The sequence below is a fragment of the Oryctolagus cuniculus genome, chromosome 14, assembly GCF_051225735.1.
Source record: "Oryctolagus cuniculus isolate XC-2025 breed Fujian yellow rabbit chromosome 14, ASM5122573v1, whole genome shotgun sequence".
Classification (NCBI taxonomy): Eukaryota; Metazoa; Chordata; class Mammalia; order Lagomorpha; family Leporidae; genus Oryctolagus; species Oryctolagus cuniculus.
Window position 1 is genome coordinate 6380015 of NC_142880.1, and position 20277 is coordinate 6400291.

Consider the following 20277-nt stretch of genomic DNA (forward strand, 5'->3'; position numbering starts at 1 on the left):
GCTCTTTAGAAACATCAGATAGGATACTTTTACTTATTATACATCTCCATGTGTGTGTGTGACTGATGTGTTTTTTGTATGCATGAGTGCTGCGAGGTTATAAGGATGTAACAAGTAAGTCATGTTCTTGTTCTGAAGCCATTCTTAGTCTACAGGACAATCAAGCAGATTAGGTCCATGACTTTATCACAGAACAAGTTTATGGTTGTTTTCATGGGAATATTGAGCAACACTGAGGAAACCAGTGGCAATTATTCATTTGAAGTTTCTCCCATAAAAGCATTCTTTTATAACTAAGCCATAGATGTAACCAAAATGATTACATGTAGGCATTTATTTGTCTTTCATGCTTTATTTGTATCAATTTTCAATTTTGGTCCATATCTCAATACCTAAATTACTGACCTGAATAACCAGTGACCTCTAGTTACTTCTTTAATTGCCTTTATGAAACTTCTAAGGTAATGAATGCATATGAACACATGATTTTTAATGGTAATTCGCTTCAAAAGTTTTCTTGAAATTTAAGTATTACATTGAATAATGAGGCAGCTAAGAAAAACGCTGTGATTTGTTTATTTACTCTTCTAGATTTGAAAAATGCGTGAGTGCCAAGGAAGCTTTGGAGGCTGATCTGTACAGACGGTTTATTCTGGTGTTGAATGAGAAGAAAGCAAAGATCAGAAGCTTGCATAAATTGTTAAGTGAAATTCAAGAACTAGAAAAGAACACCGAACACGTAAGGTATCTTGGTGCTTATATTTTTGGATGACAAGTACATGAATTTAAGCAGAATTCCTTTCCAGGCTTAATGCAGTTTAGGTGCCAACTTTTTAGTGCTATGAGATCACTGGGTATTCTGAGGTTGGATGCTCTACCCATTAGGGATGGCAGCTCTCTGTCTGCCTACTCTTTTAAGTACATCTAAGTGATATAATTAGCAAGAGGCTTATCTATATGGTATTTGTTTAGTTCTGAGACATCACTGAGAAAGAAACAAATTTATTTTTTTGAAGAAAGCTTTTATCTTCTATAAAACTGCCAGATTGTCACTGCGTGTTTGTCTTACTGATATCCAAGCAGGAACTAAGGGCAGAATCACATTGCTGATGTTAACGACCAAGGAGTACTCAGTTTTATCTAGTCATCTCTCTCCTTCTGTGGACTTCTCTCTGAGAGTGGATGCGTACTTGATTCTCAAGAAGGAAACCTAGGTGACAAATGGCTTGCATGACTTTGGACAATCGTAGGTTTCATGGGCATTACCAGGTACAGATTAGAGTCTGTTGCATTGAATCTGAGAGGAGGCACACATGTGCTAATGACAAACTGTAAAAAACAGCACAGTTGATGTCAGCTGGTTTAGCTGGTTGGTGTAGCACTGATACCTATTAGTCTGTGGCTTTGGGCAAGCCGTTTCAACTTCTTCCTCACAATAAGGGTAAAGGTAACAGGCGCCTTCTCAGGATTTTAGGGCGACCAAATGAAACACAGAATTCCATTGAGATGGGAAAGTGCTAAATGCTTTGCAATCCACAGAGAAAATTTTGCAGAAAAGTATTTTGGTATAAGAAGAACCTGATTGTAAAGTTAATGATACTGAGCTCTGAATACCATTCAGATTATTAGGTAACAGAGACATTTATCTTAAGAGAGTTAATATACAGTCTCCAAAGTAAATTTACCTAAAACATATATATTCCAATACATATTTTCATAATTAGGATCTTTTTCCTAGAGTTTTTTTTTAAATATTTGTTTATTTATTTGAAAGGCAGAGTTAAAGAGAGCGGGAGAGACAGAGCAAGAGAGAGGGAAAGAGAGAAATTGATCTTCCATCTGCTGGTTCACTCCCCAAATGGCTCAGTGGCCGTGGCTGGGCCAGGGCAAAGCCAGAAGCCTGAATGTCCATCTGGGTGTCCCACATGAGTGGCAGGGGCCCAAGGACTTGGGCCATCATCCGCTGCTTTCCCAGAGCTGGATCATAAGTAGAGCAGCGGGAACTGGAACTGACACCCATGTGGTTTGCCTGCCTCACGGGCAGCGGCATAGCCTGCTGCACCGCAGTGCTGGCCCCGGAGTAATCTCTGTAATTACTTAATGCTGAACTTGCTGCGCAGCCAGCGTGAGCCCAGTGATTTTCAGTGCTCCATTTCGCCCTTCGTAGGGAGACCACAGCCTGCTCTGAGCCGACTGCTGACCGAGATGCAGTCTATGATGCGAGCACTGATGAGGAAGGAGAGAACCTGGCTGGGCCCTCTGTGGCGGCTGCAGGTAAGAGTGATAGACGCTCGTTTCTACCGTTGAGTGCCTCTCGCTTGGGCTTCGTATTCTAGTGATAAGAAGTTGTGATGGAGAACGTTGGGGATTTCTATTCTAAAACCTCAAATGCTTTGTTGTGAGATGTAGCAGTTCAGGCACATGTGTATACACACATACAACACGGTGTGCTTTTTCTGGTTAAACAAGGATGCGTAACTCATAAGAAGACAGGGCTCCGTGCTGAATCTCACCACCTGAAAGCTGGCTTGTCTTTACCATTTGAGATCTTGTGTAGCGAGACGCCACGGTGGAGCTCTGAAGTGAGGTCTTCAGGAACGCAGTCACTGACTCAGCCGCAGGTCTTCTCTCATTCTTCTGCAAAGGGGCTGCGGTGAAGTAGAGAAGAATGGAAAACGGGCAGCTGAGGTTCCCTGATCCTTACACAGTCCCTTGGGCCAGGTGCCCAGCAGGTGTTCACCCGATGGGTTTTTTTCCCAGAGTTTTATAGATCTCTTAGCAGCAGTGCAAGCTGGAGTTTGTGACCCATGAACTCATTTTATAGTCACATGGTTCTGATCTAAACCCATTAGTATAAAAAGAAACTGTTTGAATCACTTATTTAGAAAATATTTTTGAATACCTTTTGTATACCAAGAACTTTTGTGTGCAGTAAAGAATAAAACACAAAAATCTGGGCCATTGTGTGGTTTAAGTTCTTGGAAAGGAAACAGCTAAGATGATAAAGAAATTCGATGCAAAGTGTGTCAGTCTGTGCAACACGCTAAAGATGATAGCATAGCAGGGACAGGTAACAGGAATGTCAGACTGGGGGTAGGGAAGAAGGATGTGATTGTAGCCAGAGTCCCAGGAAAGGTGAGTCCGAAGGGGAGACAGCATGCCGTGCTCAGCAGTCCTCTGAGGTCCGAGGCCCTGGTCTGTTCAAGCGTGGACACGGGGCAGTGTGAATGAGGTGGGAAGATGAAGGTGGGGAGGATTAGGAGATGAAGTCAGAGATTCGGTGGGGCCACTCACCTGCAGGACCTTGAGGGACACTATAAGGACTTCAGCTTTTAACGTGAGTTGGGTTGGAAACTGTTGGAGGATTTGCAACACTCAACTTCAGGTTGGAACAGGATTTGTCTGGCTGGTGTGTTGAGAACAGACTATCAGATGACAGATTCGGAAGGTGGGATAGATGGAGGCTAGTTCAACAGTCTGACGAAGGATGTGCGTGTGTAGGTGACGAGCACTGAGCAGGTTCTGGATGTACAGAGAGGCAGCAGGATATGTTGTCAACATGGGGATGGCAGAGAGCCTAAAAGGGGTAGCCAGGTGCTACGAGGCCGGACCACAAATGAGGTGTCTTGGCAGCCACGTGAAAGGGGACCTCCAGAAATACACAGCGATCCACTGAGGGCGGTGCAGCGAATGGGGCGAGGAAGAGAGAGCTTAGGGACTCTGTGGGGCTCCTGATGGAGCATTCTGAGTGAGATGGTGGGAGGTAGAATATAGGAGGTTCAGAGGAAATGAGAGGGGAGAGTTGGAGATGAGACAGCAAAAATGTTTTCAACAAGTTTCACTGTAAAGAAAAGGGAAGACGTGGGGCAGCCAGTGGATTTGGAAGTAAGGTTAAAGAGTATTTTTTGGTGTTAGATGAAAGAGAACACTCACATGTCTGTGTACTGATGGGAGTGAGTGAGGGGAGAGAACAGAAACATCACGATGGAGACAGAGGAAGAAGTGCTGACACACCACACCTGAGCAGAGAGCACGGGACCCAGTGGACACGCAGTGGGGCTCATGAGCTAGGAGCAGAGCAGGTAGATAAACGAACAAAGACATAGGAGGCTCTCTAATCGCAGCCATGGAAACATATATTGATTGAATTATCTGATTGGTTAATCTGGTTCTAATCAGCTTGGAATTGGCTCCCACACTCTCATACATTTGCACATGGGAATTAAATTTCCTTTCATTTGAGGTTGGGCTTGTTTTACATTAGTGCCCCATTTAAAATTAAGTCATTCTTTAGTGATCAAATGTAATCAAAGGCTCACAGACAGAACCTGTGTTCTTTCCAATTGAAGCTTCCAGAATTTGTATTAAATATAGTGACTGGTTTATTTTGTTGCTTTTCCATAGTATCTCACCAACATTTGAAGTAGTAGATGAAAATTATTTGTTGCAGAGAAAACATATGTTTAAATATGACTATATAAGAATGTGGTCCTTTATGTGTTAGATCTGTTTAAAGCAAAATATAAGCTATAACGGTACTGTTTTTAAATTTGACAGAATTTCTCTCTTCTGATCAGAAATGACTGTTTTACTCCACGTTTTCTTGTATTTTATGTCTCATTATTTCTTCGACTTCTCTCTAGTTTATTACATATTTGATCCATGGGTCTCTCATTCTAATTTTTTTTTTTTTTGAGCTTGTATTTGCCAAGAATTGTATGTCAACAATTGAGAGCATTTTTATTAGAAGTTTCCCTTATCCTTTTCCTTCTGCTTCAATGAAGAATGATCAAGAAACTGATGTTTGCTAAGATGGAAAATAAATCTCAAAACTAGAATTTCCGATACTGGATTACAAATTGGAACCTATAGATCTGAGGGGGAAACAGCCTATGTTGAGTACCAAATGGCCTCCCTTGAAAGTTGACCAGCTTCCACAAGTAAGCCTTTTACAGAGACAAAATACATTATAGTTAAGTGCAACGTATCTATTTTGTACTTACTCTAATGTTACTATGTATTTGGGGCAGAGCATTGGGAATTTCTCCCTGAACTGGCCTTGATGATAACTTGCTTGTTCTTAGAATTTAAGTAAATATGTGAATTATTTTAGATATTGCAGTTTTATATGTGCTTTCCTTACAGTGAAGCCCAGAGGAAGAGAGGTCAATGAAGGTTAACACTTTAACCTTAACTTTTAGAAGGTCACTTCTTCAGTGTGTAATTTGGGAATATTCTTTACTATATAAATGGATTTTTGTAACCAATTATTAAAATACCTAAATTTATGAATTGTTCACATTTTCATATCACTCCTGGATAATAAAATAGATTTAATGAGATCATGATCATTGAGAGATTATATTTATATTATATATATTTATATTATCTTATATTTATTCAAGGAAACTGTTTCCTTTTATGAATACTTCCAGAAATAGGTTAAGAATATCATAGTTTGAAAGAAATTGATCATTATTTTATATAAATGAACAAATGACTTCATTGCTTTATTTTCTCCAGAGTTTTTTGTTTTGTTTTGTTTTGACAGGCAGAGTTAGACAGTGAGAGAGAGAGAGAGAGAGAGAGAGAAAGGTCTTCCTTCCGTTGGTTCACCCCCAAATGGCCACTATGGCTGGCGTGCTGTGCCAATCCGAAGCCAGGAGCCAGGTGCTTCCTCCTGATCTCCCATGGGCCCCAGCCCTTGGGCCATCCTCCATTGCCTTCCTGGGCCACAGCAGAGAGCTGGACTGGAAGAGGAGCAACCAGGACAGAATCCAATGCCCCAACCTGGACTAGAACCCGGGGTACCGACACCGCAGGCAGAGGATTAGCCAAGTGAGCCACGGTGCCGGCCTCTCCAGAGTTTTAAAAATTTTCCTGTCACAAAATTATTGAAAAAATAACTAATGATAAGTAGTCTAATCAAACTACATCATATTTAAAATTCCTACACTATAAGGCATGAAAAACTTCTAAAGTGTTCCTTAACAGTTTAATAACCAAAAGAAGATCCCCAAAATGTTCAGAAAGTTGAACGTGACAATTAATACCACTCCATAGTACATTTTATACTTTTCTGTATCAAGATTTGCCTCCCCTATTTCCTGATTTTCCGGGTTTCTAGATGGGTAAGTAATGACATAACTGACTTATTTCTTAAATTGTGACTGCTTGCCAAGGTCCCCGAGTTCACAGGTGTTTTTTACTTCTTTCATTTAAGATTATGATAGATAAGATAGTTTGGATGATCTGTGTATGATTTATCACTTAACCCCTGGATTATAAAGGAGGTGTTACTTTCAGGTCTGTGCAGCTGGAGTCAATTCCTGGTACCTGTAAGGATTTTCTGGTTGATGTGACTCCCCTGCCCCCTAAGTGTTTTTATATTTATTTTTGTTTTTAAAAACTTACCAGAAACCTGTTGAGTTACTGTCGGTACTGTGAAACACTCTTCTCTACTGGGAACTGTTTCTTTGGATACCTGTATCCATATTGAGATATCTAATTAAACTAGGTCCAACAAATTACTGAAATGCTCTAAAATACACAGGAATAGCGGCATCATTAGTATAGCCCAAGAACCAACATTTGCAACATTATACCCAGTTGTTCTTTCATTTGCTTCCTCTCTATCAGATTATAAACTAAAAAATAGCTTATTAGGCAGTTTTTAAAATATTTTTTCAGTCTGTTTAATTATGGTAATAACAGCAGTTGGAAGCAATTCTAAAGCATATGTGGGGACTGGCATCTGGTGCAGTAGGTAGGATGCTGCTTGGGATGCTGGTATCTAATGTCGGAATTCCTGGGCTGAAGTCTCAGCTCCGCTTCCAAGCTCCCTAATAATGTGCAGTCTGGGAGGCAACAATGATGGCTCAAGTCCTTGGGTCCCTGCCGACTATGTGGGAGGCCTGGATGGAGTTCCAGGCTCCTGGCTTCGGCTAGGCCCAGCCCTGAGTGTTATGGGCATTTGGGGAGTGAACCAGTGTGTGGGAGATCACTCTTTCTTTCTGTTTCTATGTGTGTGTATGTGTGTGTGTGGCTTTCAAATAAAATTACATAAATAAATGAATAAATAGTATATGCCTATTCTAAGAATTTTAGCAATTATTACAAAATGTTAGTTTAAATGTAGTTTGAAAAATGTACAAATGTTTAGCGAAAATTGGCATTTTTAAATAGAGTAGGATCTTCCATTTGAAGTATTTTGAAAATTATGCCTCATTGGCTACTAATTAGACATTTTCAGAGGAATTAATTTCTCATAATTATTTTACATAATAATAAATGCTTTGCAATACCAGTTGTTTCTGTTCACGTGGATTTATCGTATTTCTTGCAGTTAGATAATAATGAAAGCAATCCCACTAAAACTGGAAACAGCAGATGTTCTTTTCCAGAGTGGCTTACCATTCTTACCTTCATGAATGTGCACAACTACGAAAAACAAATAAAATTAGCTCACCTACCACTTTTCTGAATAATTGTCTGAGACATAGTACATTAGTTCCATTAATCCTGATTGTTCAACAGGAAGTTCTCTGTATGACTGCTCGCAGTAATTTAGGGTTTTCCTTAGTTGGAGGCTTCCTGAAAGGAAGTGTGATTATAAAATGGTCTTTTTAAAAATAAATGAATGGCTGTGTCGAGCAGTTGATGAATACTGATATAGTAGCCTGAAACACAGAACAGAATCCAAACTCTAAGTATCAAAGAGCTGGTTGCTTCAGGCAGTGAATGTCCACTCAGAGCGGACAGCAACACACACTGCCAAAGACATTACTCAGCAGCTCAGCTCTGGACTCACAGATTGCGCTGTTCCTCTTCTCCAGTTTGCTTATCTTGGGCACATTTGGAAGTCCCAAATGAAAAGCTTGATTTCGTAAAACCTAGTACCCAAGTGGTAAGGGATTTGAGTGCATTTCCCGGCAATAGTGGGCTTCAGTATGTAAGCACTGTTGCGTGGCATGGCATTGTATGCTTTAGTTATCTAGATCTCATCATTCTAGATTCTTTAGATCAAGCCATGTTTTTCTCTGATTAGGGAATAGGGGCCTAGAAAGCCTACTTTTATTACTCATGGTCACATAGGAAATAATAATGGGAACGTGTGTGTCTTCTGAAACAGCACATTAGCCACATTTGTAATGAATTTTTGAGATTCTATAAGGAAAAAAACCCTTAAGTTTCCTAACAGTGTTGAAATTGCCACCGATACAAGGGAATAGTGGCAACACTTTTTTCCCTAAAGAAAAGAATCCCATTTGTACATAAACTTTCTGGAAAGATAGTCAACATCATCAGCTCAAACAAGACTTCATGATCTATAGCTTTAGGAGAAAATGCCAGGATGCATATGTTTTTGAGAGGTCATCCCTCTTTATATTAATTGTCTGAGATTCTGACTTAATATTTGTTCTTCTGAGAACTCTTCATAAATGTGAAACACTTCTAGTAAATCTGTGATAATATTCCCATACTATTAAAATTCAACTTTGATATGACCTGCCTGGCTGCTATTTCTACTGCCCTATATGTTCCTAGACAAAAAGATTCTGCTGAAAAATGTTGTGTCCTACTCTGGATGTGTGAAACTATTGTAATTCTTTTCCTCAAGGCAAAAATGCAGTAAATGCATATCTCAAAGCATTGGCAAACATCAAAAGCGAACTGTTTTTACCTTAAGTAACTGTTCAAATTTGAGTTAGTCTAAGAAGTCTGTGAAGTCCTTGTCTAGAACTATTCCCATCTCTGCTTCCTCCCTTCCCTGAACTTGGTCAGTATGGGTAGGGGTGGTGTCTCACAGGACCCAACAGGGATTGAGGACCCGCAACTGCTATACCTGGGCCAGAGGAGTCCCCTGATCTAAAGAAGAGGGTAGTACCCACACCTGTGGCGTCGTCAATGGCAGTGATGATCTAGATGGCCATGTGGTGAGGTGGGTGGGGCTTTAACCAAGTTTTACCAATATGAGATGTGCTTGTGGTTGGAGGAAACATATTCTTGGTTGATGGAATCACTGAACATTTAAGTGAAGACCTGATAGGGCCTAAGCTGTTATACAGTTCTGGCTTAATCTGAAGATGTACACATGAGGACAGAAAGGGAAAAGCTGAACTTTGAATGTGCTTTCTCATGTACCCACAAACATAAGGAAAGAAAGACAACTTAATAATCACAAATAGTCACATGAATGGTGTTTAACATCATTAATCATTAGGGAAATGCAAGTTATAATTAAAATCAGATATCAGTACACACCCATTAAAATGGGTATAATCTGAAAAATAGTAATAATCATATGGAAAAACTTAAACCCTCATACATTGCTGTTGTGAATGAATAATATTAAAGATACCTTAGAAAACAGTTTAGCACTTCCTCAAAAAGCAAAATATATGCTACCAAATGATCTTGTTGTTCTGTTAGGTACTTAAGGGAAGTGACAACAAAGGAAGGCCCACATAAAGACATACTTGAGCAATCATCACAGCATCAGTCATAAGAGCTTCAAACCGGAAGAAAATCCAAATGTACATCAGCTATTGAAGGGATAAGTAAAATGTGGTAGAGCCACACAGCTGAGTGCTATTTGACAATAAAAAGGACTGAGCTTCTGATGGATGCTGTGTCACAGATGAACTTCAGATTATGCTAACATGAAAGAAATCACATCCAAGAGGTTGCCTATTAGGTGATCCCATTTTATATATAATATCACAAAAGGGAAATTCAGAGATACAAAAAGTGCTCAGTATTTATTAAGGCTTGGTGTAGGAATGATAATTAATTGCAAATAAACCTTAGAAACCTTTTTTTCTAGATGTCAGAAATGTCCTGAAACCGATGGTGGTAATGGTTGTACAGCCGTGAATTGGTGAAAATCCTGGTCTTGTGCATTTAATGTGGTATATGAATAATAGTGAAACTGTTTCTACAAAAACAGTATTTCATCATCTTTAGTTATTTCAATGCACCAAAACAAGTGTAGTAGTTTGAACTGTTAAGGAAACTTCTTAGATGTCAGATCAAGACAGTCCAAGTTCTGAAGTATGGCTTCCTTTCAAGAGGAAATTAATCCAGAAAGAAGAGAGCTGAAACTCAAGCTTATTCCTTTTTCTTAAAGTGACCTTGCTCTGACCTGCATATAATTATTTTAATACATCACTGGAGCTGTTGGAGAGTGAAGAAGACCTCCTCCTCACAACAGGGCCACAGATGGCAGCAACCATCTGTAATCTGTATAACTTAGCAAGCTTCGATTTTGCTGAACGCCACGCTGAGTACCTTTCCTCTCAGGCACTCTTTTGGGTGCCCGCCTTCTCTGTCCCTTCCCTCTCATTTGTCCATTGAAATCCCCAAGAAAATGGCCTATGGGTGTCTTAATTGAGAATAGAGCACCTAGTGAGACAGCTCTTGTCCTGATCCAAGTACAGCACAGCTAGCCAGCCTGCTACGTGGCTGCATTTGTGCTGTCTTGCTCTAATATTTGTGATTCTTTCAAGTATTATGACTTGATATCAGGTTATGTCTTGCATAAGATGCATCAATGGTAATACATATAAGCCCAAAGGTTATAGTCGATTATTTAACTTAAACAAATTTGGTGTTTTTCCTACAGACCTTCTCAAAGACTTCAATATGCTCTTATACATAATAATGGGTAGTATATACTGTATAGCATTTCTCAAACTCACAAGACCATAGAAACCTGTTTAAATGGATATTAGTGTTCCATACAGCCCATGTGAAGAATCCTACTTTAGATCGTTTAGACTTGTGTATGAATGGGATGATAATATGGGAAATGTCTAGGGAAGAGAAATATGTTCCCAGGACAGTGTTTATAAAAGGGTGCTTCAAATAGTTGGTGGGAAATGGGAGTAAAAGTTATTTTTGTGCAAACAGTTTGAAATCTATACATAGTTTTTTCATAATATGCATTTTCCATCAACTTGTTGGAGACCCCCTACTCATATATCTGTTAAATTTGACAGGTTATATGTTCATGTCATCAAGGCTATATTATCAAAGTGCAGCATGAACTCATGAGAACAATATTAAATCTCAGAGCATAAAGAGTCTTGGAAGAATTTAGAGGATGATTTTAAATTGTTTTTTACCATTGTTTTGGTAGGAGATCTAATCTGAGAATTGACTTATTTAGTTGATATAATTAATCTTAATAGAAAGCTGATATACTACAAATGTACTATTTAGTTTGACCTGATGTGTCTCAAACTGAGTTTTGTAGCATGTGCTACATCAGCTTTTTGTTGATGAATAACATACTCTTATGTATGGAAAAGTTTGCTTACAACAAGGACAGAACTCAGTGACTGCCACAAAATGGAACTGCCCCTGCATTTACCACCAAGGTGAAGAGCACCTCAAACGCTCCCCCAGGCCCACTTCACAGATACCACCCACCCTGCTATGCAAAGATAACCAGTATCTCAGTTTCTAATAAGGGGTATTAATCAGGCCTGGTCTTGTACTTTTTTGTAGATGGAATCACAGTGTGCATACTATTTTATATCTGGCCTTATAAAATTAATCTGTTCTGAAAATTTTCATTAATGTGTCTACTTTTAAGTGGTAAAGGGTAATATTTCAGCATGTTTATGCAGCATAAAACAATCATACCAGACAGTTCGCCTCTCCATTTCCCTTATCTTTTCTTTGGAGACTACCAACTCCTCTGTTCTAGTTCTTTATACAGAATATAATACTTTATTGTGAGCTATACTCAGCTGACTGTGCTGCAAAACACAGAACCCATTATATATACCCAGTTGCATTTGCATTTGATGCCCACCGTCCAACCACCCCCACTCCCCAGGCCCTATTCTACAGCCTCTCGTAAACAGTATTTTAAATTCAGGTCATTACATGTATACATTACATATTAATAGTATGTAGGTGTATGTAGTATACATATATGTATTAAATATATATGTATTTTTTAACTAGCACAAATACATACAGTATTTGTCTCTTACTAATTTTTTAAAAGATTTATTTATTTTTTTGAAAGAGTTACAGGTTGAGAGGTAGAGACAGAGAGAGAGATCTTCAATCGCTGTTTCACTCCTTAAATGCTGACAACAGCTGGGACTGGGCCAGGGCAAAGCCAGGAACCAGGAGCTTCTTCCAGGTCTCCCCCATGGGCAGCAGGGGCTCAAGCACTTGAGCTGTCGTCCACTGCTTTCCCAGGTGGATTACAGGGAGCTGGACTGGAAGTGAACCAGCTAGGTCTTAAATGGGACGCCAGCAGTACAGGTGGCGGCTCTCCCCTTACGCCATAAACCCGGCCTCTTTCATCCATCAGTGGACACCTAGGTTTATTCTTTACCTTGGTTATTGTGAATAGTGTTGCAGTAAACATGGGACTGCAGGCATCTCTTTCATAGATTGATTTCATTTCCTATGAGTAGATGTATAGCTTGGTCATATGGTTGATCTATTTTTAGTATTGTGAGAGACCTCCACACTGTTCTTCATGACAATAGTGATTCATGCTCAACACCAAAATTGTAGAAGCCTCATACATTTCCTTTTTTCCACATCCTGGCCACCATTTGATTTTTTTTTTTTTTTTGTCTTTTTGATATTAACCATTCTAATTATAGTGAGATGATACTTCACTGTGTTTCTTTATTTCTGTATTGGTTTTTATTGATTTTAATTTTACTTAAACAGGAGAAAGACACAGGAAGATGAAGGGGATGGGGGAGGGAGAGAAAGAAAGAGAAAAAATGTCTTCAGCTCACTCAGTCACTTTCCAAATGTCTGCAAACTGGGCCAGGCCAAGGCTAGAAGCCTGGAACTCAATCCGTGTCTGCCACGAGGGTGTCCAGAATGCAGTGCCTGAACCCTCATCTGCTACCTCCCCGAGTGCTCGTTAAGAGAAAGCTGGAATCAGAAGTGGAGCCCGGATTTAGGCACAGGCACACTCTGATACGAGATGACGTTTTCCCTAGCAGTATCTCCGTCACTACACTAAATGCTTCCCTCCTCATTACTGGCATTTTCCTTGGCACGTGATATTGAACATTTTTGCGTGTGTGTTGATTAGCCATTTGTATTTCTTTCAGAAATGTTTGGTCAAATCTTTTGCCCAATTCTTTACTCTACTGGTAGTTATTTTGTTGGTGAGCATTGTGACTTTATTATATATTCAGGATATTAATCCTTTTTCAGATGAATTATGAATTCAAATGAGTTATCTATGCAATTGTAAATATTTTATGTCTCCTTCAATTTCTTTCTTTGCAGTTTTATAATTTTCACTTTAGGCATCTTTCAAATTCTTAAAGTCATCCCAACATATTTTATTATTTTTATATCTATTGTGAATTGATTGCTTTTAAAATTTTTTTCCCAATAGGTTTGTTATACATTTAGACAAATATTACCATTTTGTGTATTGACTTTGAGTCCTATAACTCTACTGAATTTATTTATCAGTTATAATGGTCTCTTGGCGGAATCAACAGGTTTCTCTGTATATACAATAATGTCATCTGTAAACAGGGATAATTTGACATTCCTATTTGTATCCCTTTTGTTTCACTTGATAATGGCTCTCGGTGAAACTTCTAGAACTATATCGAATAAGAGCAGAAAGAGTGGACATCCTCAGGTGATTCCAGATCTTTAAGGAAATGCTTTCGGCTTTTCCCCGTCACAGGTGATGTTGGCTGTGTGTTATTTGTACATACCCTTTACTATATTGAGATATGCTACTTTTATCCTTAATTCATTGAAAGTGTATGCCATGATGAGTGTTGACTTTTGTCAGATGCTCCTTGTGTTCCCATAGAGATGATCCAATGGTTTCTGTCCTCCATTCTGTTGATGTGATATATTATGTTTATGCATTTGTTGATCCATCACTAGGCTGACCCACCCTTGGTCAGAGCAGATGATCTTGGTGAGTTGCTCCATTTGATGTGTCAGTGTTTTGTGTCTATGTTCATCAGGGATATTTGTCTACAGTTTTCTTTTTCTGCTGTGTCCTAGCCTTCTCTGGGGATGAAGGTCAATGCTGGCCTCATAAAAACAGTGTAGAAAGATCCCTTCCTTTCCATTTTTTACAAATAGTTTGAGAATACTTGGTGTTGATTCTTCCTTTGAAGTCTGGTAGATTTTGACATTGAAGAACTAAGCTTTTCTTTTTGGAAAAGATTTGATTACTGATTCAGTCTCATTCCTCATTATTGATCTGCTCAGGTTAAATGTGTCTCATGGCTCATTTTGGTAATGAACGTGTATCTAGAAATTCATCCATTTGTTCTAGATGATAATTTGTTGACATGTAATTGTGTTTTGTTTTGTTTTGTTTTGTTTTAGCAAGGCAGGGCTGTCCTGGGCCAGTGCAGACCGGGATTTAATATGGGACATGTGGGACTCGCAGTCACACTCCCCCTACCCCCGAGGCACAGCCTGGTTAGCTCCTGAATCCAAGATGCCCTCGATGTAGCCGATGAGGCCACTCTTCGCCTTCTGCTCCAGCTTGTCCTCCAGGGGAAGGAAGGCCACGTGGCTGAGGGCCAGGTCAAAGAACAAAGGCTTACAGGGGGTGGGCTGGAAGGCCGGCGGGAAGTGCACGAGGCTGGCTTGCTTGGTGACAAGGGAAGGGTCCAGGCAGAATGTCTCAAACCGTTCAACCAGAAGCTTATTGTCTTTCACGTATGAAGCTGTCTCTGCGTGGTGGTTGTCATTTGCAGCCAAGATGGCTGCGGCCTGCAGGGAGCACGTCTCCGAGCGCACTTGCGTGATGAGCTCTTGCACGTCGGGCAGGTGCTTCAGGCTGTCCTTGAAGGCTCCTGCATCAGCGTGGACCTCGTCTGCGTATTTCAAGACTGGATCGTACAGGACCAGGGCTTCACTCCACTTCTTCACCAGCACATAGGACTGAGCGATGAAAAGCACCTGTAAGCCTTGAACACAGGGTTTTGAGGCCTATCTCTTTCTGGAAAGCTCTGCCCTCTTCTTCTTTTTTTTTTTTTTTTTTTTTTTTTTGACAGGCAGAGTGGACAGTGAGAGAGAGAGACAGAGAGAAAGGTCTTCCTTTTGCCATTGGTTCACCTTCCAACAGCCGCCGCGGCCGGTGCACACTGCGCTGATCCGATGGCAGGAGCCAGGTGCTTCTCCTGGTCTCCCATGGGGTGCAGGGCCCAAGCACTTGGGCCATCCTCCACTGCACTCCCTGGCCACAGCAGAGAGCTGGCCTGGAAGAGGGGCAACCGGGACAGAATCCGGTGCCCCGACCGGGACTAGAACCCGGTGTGCCGGCGCCGCAAGGCGGAGGATTAGCCTAGTGAGCCGCGGCACCGGCTCTCTGTCCTCTTCTAAGCCAGGAAACTGGAGCAATTCCTCCAAGTTCTGGAGAATGATGTCATAGAGCCGGATCAGGTCCTGGGGCCACGGGGAGCGCTTGCTTTCGTCTTCGGGCTGCTGCTGCAGCAGGGCCCTCTGCAAACCTTTGGCCATGTTCTCATTCCGCCGGATGGCCATTGACAGCTTGATGTAGGTCAGGTAACTGTGCAGGTACTGAAGATTAGAAACCTTTCCTGACTAATAGGCCCTAATGATACCTTGTATTTCTGCAGGATCAATTGTGATATGTCATTTTTCATCTCTGATTTTATTTATCCTAGTCTTCCATGTTTTCTTCTTAGTCTGGCTAATGCTTTATCAATTTTGTTTATTTTTTCAAAGAAGCAAATTCATTTCATTGATATATTTTATTGCTATGTTAGTTTCTTTGTCATTTATTTGTGTTCTTATTTCTTTTTTTTTTTTTAAGATTTTATTTGTTTATTTGAGAGGTAGAGTTACAGACAGTGAGAGGGAGAGACAGAGAGAAAGGTCTTCCATCCATTGATTCAGTGCCCAAATGGCTGCAACGACCAGAGCCACACTGATCGGAAGCCAGGAGCCGGAAGCTTCTTCCGGGTCTCTCACATGGGTGCAGAGGCCCAGGGATTTGGGCCATCTTCTACTGCTTTGTCAGGCCACAGCAGAGAGCTGGATTGGAAGAGGAGCAGCCAGGACTTGAACTGGCACCCATATGTGATGCTGGCACCACAGGCAGAGTATTAACCTACTGTGCCATGGCGCTAGCCCCTATGTTCTTATTTTTTAAAGAAAAGATTTATTTGTTACTTGAAAGACAGACAGAGAGAGAGAGAGAAGTTGATTCTGTTTACTGGCTCACTCCCTAAGTGGCCACAACAGCCAGGAGTGTTCCAGGCAGAAGCCAGGAGCTAAGAACAACACCCAGATCTTCCACAGGGGTAAAAGGGGCCCAAGTACTTGATCCACCTTCTACTGGTTTCCAAGGCACAATAGCAGGGAGCTGGGTTGGAAGTGGAGCAGCTAACACTGCTGGCATCACAGGCAGCAGTTTAACTTTCTGCATCAGAGCACCAGTTCCAACATACTTACCTTTTTTTCATACTTATCTTAATACTCTATAAAGTTTCATTTTGCACTGCTTCTGGAATAGATTTTATTATTTATTTTTTGTTTGTATTTATTTATGTTGTTATTATTTACATTAAAGAAGTCAAATTGTGCTACCAAGTCAGTATGATGCTCATACTGTAACATGATCTTAGGTCATGAGCTCCAAGGGCCCAGGATGACCTTGAAGTGCGGGTGTTATTGAATGTTTATGCCTAAGAAATGCAAAAGGTCATGTACTCTTTTTTGATTCACTGTACTAAAACTAACTTAAGAATGGGTGAATGTTGTATCAGTCTGTCCTAGGAAAGCCAAGTTTTCTCTTTTCTCTGTGTTTGCAGCAGAGATTTCCACCACAAATAGCACATCTGGTCCCTTGAGCCAATTCATCAACATCACCTGTAAGCCTTGTTTAAGATCAAAAGGACGGACAGGGTTACCACTGATGAGGTTCTGGAACTGGGCCAGCCCACCAGCAGTGATGTGATATTCATGCAGCCTAACTCCGAGGGCCTGGGGATGTGTGAAGGATGGGTATCAGCAGGCTCGCTAGCCAGATTCGGAGTGCATGATGTGCAAAAGAGAACACTGGCAAGTAACATGGCCAGAGGACATGCTCAACATGAGGCCCTGCATGCCAAATGCAGCCTTGTGCTAAAACTCAGGAATGCAGAGGAATTGTAAACTCAGTAACAGGATGTTATGAGGAAAGAAATACGAAATATGCATCGGAGGGGGGGCAACAAAAAGAAAGAACTTAAGGTAATACTTATCACAGGCTTCCCAAGTTCTGGTAACTACCACATTATTTTTTAGTTTAAATGAATAACCAGAATCAAATAAAAAGTGCCCCATTGATCCTTACAGTAAATTAAGCTGCATATTTTCTTTGTCCTTTTGTGCCATCGGTATTTTAATAGTATGAATACATTTAGGCAGGCATCGGCTCCCCAGTTTTGTGTAATCCTCAGCTCTCCCTGTTATCTCGGGCCTGGACCACCTCATTCATTGATAGCCCTTACATAACTTCTGAAAGGTTATGCCTATGTGACCCCTGGGACAAGATGTTGCTACTGATGACAGTGGCTGTTACTACTAGCAGTGTTATTGTCCAGTAGCTGTGGGAGTTTGGTTCCAGCAGTCCCTGGGGATACCAGAGTTCATATATGCTCAAGTTCCTGAAATGATATTGCATAGTATTGGAGCATAAACTCTGCATCCCACATGCAATCAGCCCTCCGTGTTGCCAGTTCCACATCTGCAGACTTAACCAACCCCAGGCTGAAGATACTTGGAAACAGTGCTGCGTCTATACTAAGCATGTGTAGTCATTAGTCTTTTTTTCTGATCATTATTCCCTAAATGATAGAGTGTATCAACTAGCTACATAGCATTTATTTTTACTAGGTGTTGTAAGTAATGTAGAGATGAGTTTTAAAAATACAGTAGAATGTGCATATGCAAATACCATACCACCTTACACTGGAGGCTTAAACAGGCTTGGATTTTGGTAAATGCAAACCACTGTTCCAGGGATACCAAGGGATGACTGTGCTTTACATTATCTCTGGATTACTTAATCCCTAATATGAGGTATCTTCACAAAGTTTACAGAAAATGTATACTGTGAAAGTCTGCATGGGTTTCAATTTTTGGCAGCAAAAGAAACTTTTTTTGTTAAGGTTTTTATTTAATGAATACAAATTTCATATGTACAGCTTTTAGGGATGTAGTGTTTCTTCCTCCCATTCCCGCCCTCCCACCCCCTCTCTCATCCCACCTCCTACTCCCTCTATTATTCCATTTGCCATTAAGATTCATTTTAATTGACTTTATATACAGAAGACCAACTCTATACTAAGTAGAGATTTCAACAGTTTGCACCGACACAGAGCTACAAAGTATAAAGTACTGTTGAGGACAAGCTTTACCATTAACTCTCATAGTACACCTCATTATGGACAGAGGTACAACATGGGGAGTGAGTGCACAGTGACTCCTGTTGTTGATTTAACAACTGACACTCTTATTTATGACGTCAGTGATCACCCGAGGCTCTTGTCATGAGCTGCCAAGGCTAGCCTTTTGAGTCCACAAACTCCGTCAGTATTTAGACAGGGCCATATGCAAAGTGGAAGTTCTCTCCTCCTATCAGAGAAAAGTACATCCTTCTTTGATGGCTCCTTCTTTCCACTGGGGTCTCATTCACGGAGATCTTTCATGCAGAACTGTTTTTGCCACTATGTCTTGTCTTTCTATGCCTGAAATGATCTCATGGTAGCAAAATAAACTTTTTTTTTTTTGACAGGCAGAGTTAGACAGTGAGAGAGAGAGAGAGAGAGACAGAGAGAAAAGTCTTGCTTTTTCCGTTGGTTCACCCCCCAAGTGACTGCTATGGCTAGTGCGCTGCGCCAATCTGAAGCTAAGAGCCAGGTGCTTCCTCCTGGTCTCCCATGTGGGTGCAGGGCCCAAGGACCTGGGCCATCCTCCACTGCACTCCCGGGCCACAGCAGAGAGCTGGACTGGAAAAGGAGCAACCGGGACAGAACCGGTGCCCCAACTGGGACTAGAACCTGGGGTGCCAGCGCCACAGGCAGAGGATTAGCCAAGCGAGCCATAACACTGGCTGCAAAATAAACTTTTAATTCCATTTTCCATAAACTTTTTACAGCACCCTCCTATTTTATAGCTGCTGTAAGTAGTTGCTATTCTCTATTGGTTGGGGAATAGTGACAATAAAAAGGTGTCTGCATATATTCAGTACTGAACAATGTTTTCATCAATATATTAGAACTGAAGCTGGTTAAATCCAAGGATGTGGAATCCCGGATACCAAAGGCAGGTGGTCTTCTAATTCTCCGTCCCTTGCTGTTCCCACTTCTCCACTGCCGCTTCTGTTCTATGTGTTGCTGTTCTGTTCTGGCTCCACCAGCACTGTTATCCATGGCTTCATCACCACCGCCACAACCACTACATTTATTTGATGGCTTTTATTTAGGCATTCTCTCATTATATCATTGACACCTGACAGTCCTGTGAGGTGTGCAGTGTCATCACCCCAGCAGCGAGGAAACTCAGCACAGAACCGCGGCACAAGTTGTAGGTGAGAGGCCGTGACTTGGGTGGTCTGACCACAGAGCTCCTTGCTGACCTTCTTATGGTAATGTCCTTTGTGAGCACTGATACAGGAAACCCTGGTTTGTTGACTCCTAGACACCTGTGAATACTGTGTTGTATTTTAAAATCAATTATGTTTGACGTCTTCATTTTCATAGGATTTGGGGCCTCTCATAGAGGAAAAGTGGAATAGGTCTCCTTTTCTTCTTATGAAATGGAATGAACAAATATCCAAGGGAAGAAAGTTATAATTTGGTGACACAGGTGCAGTGCTGAGAGGAGCAGGAACATTTGTCTCTCTGTCGGAGGCTCTGTTATGGTTTGATGCCAGTGAGGCAGGAGGATGGTGATGCATACTCGGTCCCTGATTAAGGGCCTACGTAGAAGAGACGATACATAAATGCGAAGGTGACTTCAGAAAGTTCAAGGAATCTTTGTGCTACCTTTTCATGCTATTTTCCATGATTTTTTTTATGTCTTCTCATGGTAAATAATACTGTTTAATTAATAGTAATTAATTTGTCATCAATTTGTATTAAATTAACTTGCACATTCATTTTTTTGAATACCTCATTTTGAATACATGTTTTCATGGATAGGTCTTTCCAGTGAACTGTTTTTTTCATAATGACAAAATATCTCTGGTAATGCTTCATTTCTTACAATCCTCTTTGAAAGTTATAT

General features: G+C 40.8%; 1 protein-coding gene and 1 pseudogene across 21 annotated transcripts in view; one reads left to right on the plus strand and one right to left on the minus strand.

Moving 5' to 3' along the window:
• Positions 1-20277, plus strand: part of XRCC4 (X-ray repair cross complementing 4) — a 286024-nt gene that overhangs the window by 128465 nt on the left and 137282 nt on the right. For 19 of the 21 annotated variants that reach the window (XM_070056390.2, XM_070056397.2, XM_089312973.1 and 16 more), the window contains 2 exons: positions 592-744; positions 2168-2274. In XM_070056390.2, the coding sequence (XP_069912491.2) occupies positions 592-744; positions 2168-2274 (260 nt within the window). Of the gene's footprint in view, positions 1-591; positions 745-2167; positions 2275-2469; positions 3486-20277 lie in introns of those variants that run through there. The other 2 variants (XM_089312987.1, XM_089312984.1) reach the window with 2 other exon arrangements.
• Positions 14434-15525, minus strand: LOC103349565 (signal recognition particle subunit SRP68 pseudogene; annotated as a pseudogene).